We start from the raw sequence: 5,733 nt of genomic DNA, 5'->3' as shown, positions 1-5,733 counted from the left end.
GGTGTACACATGACTGTGCTTATTGAGAATGTGGTGGGCCTGGAATATGTGATTCCTAACAAGTTACTAGATAACATCAATTCGTTGTCTTTTTCATCCTCATTTGATTGGGTTATGGTGAACTTCAATTTGAATAAGATGGATGATAGCCTTGAAGAGCTAGTCAATACGCTTATAACTTATGAGATCACCATAAAACAGGAAATTATTGTTTTTCAAATGGGTCTCTCGTCAGACGAAAAATGAACCACAAGATAAGGAAAGAAATGTTCTGCCCCACCTCTCAGAAGAAAAACTATCCCAATAAAAGGCAAACTCTAAAGGACACTTAAAGGGCTTACAAAGCCCGATAAGTCAGAACATATTTATTTCACTGCAAGAAGTTTGGACATAAGAAATTATATGCGCCAGAAATGTTCTGGAATGATAATTGAATATCCAAGTAAATAGGATTTCAACAACAAACAAAGGAAAGTTAGATGATCCAAATCCCGCAAAAATATGACACACTAGACTAAGTCAAATTTCCCAAAGAAGGATGCACAAACTAGTGGGAGAAGAAATGTTTGACTTGACATACATAAATTCTCTACTTACATGTGAGTCCTGTCTGAAAGGAAAAATGACCAAGAATCCATTCAATGGAAACGTGGAATGTGCGCATGGTCTACTGGAATTGATTCACACGGACATTTGTGGCCCGCTAAGTGTTAGCACAAAATATGGGCAATCCTACTTCATTACCTTTACTGATGACCTTTCGAGGTATTGGTATTTTTATTTGATGAAACAAAAATTTGAAGCATTTGAAAGGTTCAAAGAATTCGGATCTGAAGTAGAAAAACAGCTAGAAAGAAGTATTAAGACACTTCGATCTGATCGAAGTGGAGAATATTTGTGTGCTGAAATTTTGGGTTATCTAAAAGAGAATTAGATTCTCTCACAGTAGGCTCCACCAGCAACTCCACAATTGAATGGTGTTTCTGAACGTCGTAAGAGAACCTCGTTGGACATTGTTCGATCTATGATGAGATTCATTGAATTTCCTATATCGTTTTGGGGCTTTGCGCTTGAAACTGCGGCAATGTTGTTGAATAATGTCCATACTAAAGCAGTGGTAAAACACCATATGAGACATGGATGGGAAACACTCCCAAGTATTCTTACATGAGAATAAGGGATTTCATGCTTACGTGAAGCAGACAGTGAGAGACAAATTGGATAGTAGATCCACTTTTTGCTACTTTGTAGGATATCCAAAGAATTCTGTTGGATATTATTTCTATCATCCCCATGAAGCAAAAGTGTTTGTTTTAAGAAATGTCACTTTTTTGGAAAAGGAATTTCTATTGGATAGAAAAGGCAAGATGATAGAACTTAGAGAAACTCATGATACTCCCTCAACTATAGAAGTTGAACCCATTTCCCAACAACCAGTTGTTGAAGTACACGCTCCTAGAAGGTCTGATAGGGTTGTCAGACCACCTGCAAGATATACGCTTCTTCATGAACAAGGACATGATAAGCCTTGTGTTGGGTGTGATCCAATGAATTTAAAAGAAACAATATCTGATACTTATTCATCCAAATGGTCTCAAGCAGGCGTCAAGGAGTTAGAACCTCATATTTGATAGCTGTAGTGCCCAAATTCAGTACACGTATAACCCATGCATTCATTAAATTATTAAATAATTTAATTAACCTTTTTTTTATATATTGATTTTAACAGTGCATGATTTATTTAAGTGCATTATTTTAAATTATTCATGTTCATCGTGATGCACGTTAAAATGTTTTTCGAGTTTCATGTTTCAGGCGATTATTCGAGGCGGAATCGAGGAAAAGACCCGGTGACGATTTTGGCAATTTAGAATGCGGTATTTTATTTTAAGATTTAGGATGGGGCATTTTAAATTGATTTATGAGGTGTTAGTACTTTAAAGCCTAATTTAATTATTAGATGATTTTAAGATTTTTAAACTTTTAAAGATATGACCCTTGTGTATTTTATTTTAAAGTAAGAGAGTTTATTTAGAGTTAATAGTGGAGTAGCATTTTATAATATTTTAACTAGCATTTTAAGGAGCAACTTGATTAGCCTTTTTATTTAGCATTTTAATAGGGTAATTAAACAATTTAATTACCTAAGTTCTACCCAAACACACGCACACACACAATTTCACACACACACTCACGTAAAAACACAATACACACACATACACATTTTTATTTTCAGAATTTAAAGGAAAGAAACTTTGGGTTCTTGGTATAGAAGCAGCCGCGCCTTCCCTCATCAATTTCCAGCAATATTTCGTCGAGTTTATTTCAAGAAAATCGAGCCACGTTCTTCCCGGATCAAGCCTCACTCCATCTCCGCTTCGGTATCGTCGTTACGGTATTTTTAAATATCAAAAGGCACGTATATTCTCTTCTTTCTGCATTGATCTTGTCATAGTATGCGTTGTGTATTTTTATGCGTGAAAATCCATGTGTGACGTTCGTCGTTTGAGCGGAAAAATGGTTTGAATGTGTTTGAAATACTTTTTAGATCTGAAATCTCGTAACTCACTGTTCTGTTGAAAACTGCGATTTTTCTGTCGGGATTTTGAGAAAACTTTCAACTAGAAAATTGTAGAACTTTTTGATGCCTTCCATTTGATATAAAATTTGAGATTTTTGGATGAAAATTGAGTGAGTTATGATGTTTTTCGTGGGACTGCTCAAACTGCGTTTTTCAGAAAAGTTATGATATTGATGTATCCTTGAAGTTTAATTGTTGCAGGCTTCGTTGGGAAACGACGGGTGATCGTTGCTGCGTATAGGTACCTTGTTTATGTATTTGGACGGTCACTAATGGTTCATTTCGGGTCGATAGGCACTAAGTTGAAGCAAGAGTCGTAGGAAGTAACATTGTGTCGAATTTTGAGTTGTGTCGTTTTTGTTGATGGTTTGTTACTCTTGGGGCAATGATAATGTTTACTTGGGTTTGGTATAATGCCTTAGTGTTCTAGGAACGACTCATGGTGTTGTTTCATAGTCCGTGTAATCAAGTCTAGGATGTTCAGCAAAGCATGTATAGAATTTTCGTAAGTTCGCGATCACAGTGGGTACACGGACCCGTACACGGACCCTGACACGGGGTCCGTGCCTTTGTTTTCTTCTCGGCGTCTCTTTTTCCAGTATCTACACGGACCCCTACACGGATGAGGGCACGGTGCCTTTGGGTTTCACTTAGTGTATTCTTCCAGTGCCTACACGGATGTCCACCCGGACCCTGACACGGGGTCCGTGCCTTTGCTTCCTTTCGGTGTCTACTTCCAGAGTCTACACGGACCCCTACACGGATGTAGGTACGGGGTCCGTGTCCTTCGTTTTTGGGAAAAATAATTTAGTATGCTTTGAGGTTAGACGTCATGGTTTAGTGCAAGGATTATCAAGGTCGCGTCATGGGAAATTTTAGAATGTCCTAAGTAATGATTGAACTCGAGAGTAAGTATGATTTCTACGTTAAGTTATGCAAGTTAAGTATGCAATTTCATGTTAGTGTATGCAGCAACGGCCCTAGTCGAAGTCCAACGAATCCCTCAACGCCAAGTAAGTATGTATGACGTGCAAAGAAAATATTTTAAGTTTTTGAGGTATGCTAAATGTCTTGTGACCAAATTATGAATGGGTTTGGAAGTCGGTGAACGTGGCCGAGGACCTCTCCGCCCTGTTAAATTATGAACGGGTTAGATCGTGGTTGGAAAGCGTTAAATTATGAACGGGGACCAACCAGCCCGTTAAATTATGAATGGGGATCTCATGTATGCGACAGTGGATACGTCCCTGTCAGCCCAGTACTGTGGTGTGTCTGATCAGGCGTTTATTATGTATGGGTCACTTGCTTTGAAACATCCTCTACGAAAATGATGAAGTTACGTATGTTCAAGCATGCAGTATGTTTATGAAAGTTCATGTTGATGGCACGTCTAGTTATGTATGTACGTATGTTCAAGTTTTTTTATGCAAGCTCAAGTTGCAAGTTATGTACGTTCTATTTTTAAGATGCATGCGATTTTGTTATGTAGTACTCGTTATCCCAGTTTATACGTGTTGAGTCTTTAGACTCACTAGACTTGATCGATGCAGGTGACTATGTTGGTGAGGAGACGGGAGGTGGCGACCAAGGGGCAGGCTTGGACTGAGCGGGAGGCTAGACCTGAGGACCGCCTACGTTGTTTTAAAATTTTAAGAAAATACATTTACACTCTGATTTTATGATTGGATTGTGAGACATTTTGAGACAGCTTTCCTTTAGCAAATTTTAGTTGGCGATATTGATTTCAAATATTTTTTTGATGAATGATGAGTGACGACCGTATGGATGTGTATATTTAAGAAAATTTTTAATTTTTGCGCAAATTTTAAGTATGAAAAGTACGGTTCGTTACAGTTGGTATCAGAGCGGTGTTCTTGTAAAGGGTTATGCCTACTGCCAGTCGCAAGAAGCTGTCGAAGTCACACCTCAAGTCTGTAAGTTTTAAATTTTCAAAATCTTATGCTATGTAATATGCATTAAGCCATGAATTTCAGCATGTTCATGTTTAAGTTCAAATTTCGTGCATCATATGTCATTTATATCATGTACATGCATGTTGGGTTTACGTGTTGGGCAATTCACTGGAACAGTATGCCTCCTAGACGTATGATCGACCGTGAAACAAGAGATGAGGACAGAGAGCCTCGAGTTGAGGAGAGGGCCAATCCGCCACCACCACCACCTCCAGATATGTAGGCTCAGATGCTTGCTGGTATGACGCAGTTCTTCGCACAGTTTGCGGGGAACCAGGCCGCAACAATGGGTGCAGGGGCGAGGCCCCAACCAGAGGCAGTATATGAAAGGTTTAGGAGGATGAGTCTTAAGGAGTTTTCGGGTACCACTGACCCGATGGTAGCAGAGGGATGGATTAAGTCCATAGAGGTAATATTTGACTTTATGGAGCTGGAAGATGCTGAGAGAGTCCGTTGTGCCACTTTCTTATTGACTGGAGACGCTAGACTGTGGTGGGAGAGTGCATCCGTGGCAGTCAACTTGCAGGTACTGCCGTGGAATGGATTCAAGGAGGTCTTCTACTCCAAGTACTTCACTGAGGAAGTACGATCCAGACTCACCAGTGAGTTCATGATGCTACGACAGGGAGACAGTAGCGTGGCAGAATTCGTGAGGAATTTTGAGAGGGGGTGTTACTTCGTACCCCTCATTGCGAATGATGCCCAAGCGAAACTGAGGCACTTTCTGAATGGATTGCGGCCGATCCTGCGCCGCGATGTGAGGTTAGCTGGCCTTACTAGCTATTTGGTCGCCGTATCTAGAGCATTGGCGGCAGAACAGGATCTAAGGGATATAGAGGCGGACAGGTTGGGCAAGAGGCCCTACCAGGCACCACCACAACCGCAACATCATCAGCAGCAGCAACAGAGGCCCCAGTTTAAGAAGTAATATCAGGGGACACCTGGGAAGAAACCGTATCAGGGACCACCTAAGGGCAAGGGTCCAATTCAGCAGCACGGGGCGCCTCAGAAGCCCGGTAACTTTCCAGTGTGCCAGAAGTGCAATCGCCAGCATCCCGGACAGTGCCTATGGGGATCCGGGAAATGTTTTAAATGTGGAGCAACGGACCACGTGTTGAAGGAGTGCCCACACTGTAAGCATCCAACTCAGGGCAGGGTATTCGCTATGCACGCACATGA

At 40.7% G+C, this 5,733-nt stretch overlaps 1 protein-coding gene across 1 annotated transcript; it reads left to right on the top strand.

Moving 5' to 3' along the window:
• The first annotated feature begins 4,978 nt into the window (after positions 1–4,978).
• LOC140839081 (uncharacterized) lies at positions 4,979–5,482 on the top strand. Its single transcript, XM_073205714.1, has one exon. The coding sequence runs from the start codon at positions 4,979–4,981 to the stop codon at positions 5,480–5,482; it is 504 nt and encodes a 167-aa protein (XP_073061815.1).
• Positions 5,483–5,733: the final 251 nt, after the last annotated feature.

The sequence above is a fragment of the Primulina eburnea genome, chromosome 8 (assembly GCF_022965805.1).
Source record: "Primulina eburnea isolate SZY01 chromosome 8, ASM2296580v1, whole genome shotgun sequence".
Classification (NCBI taxonomy): domain Eukaryota; kingdom Viridiplantae; phylum Streptophyta; class Magnoliopsida; order Lamiales; family Gesneriaceae; genus Primulina; species Primulina eburnea.
The sequence above is the reverse complement of the archived record's forward strand: the minus strand, read 5'-3'. Positions and strand labels throughout refer to the sequence as shown.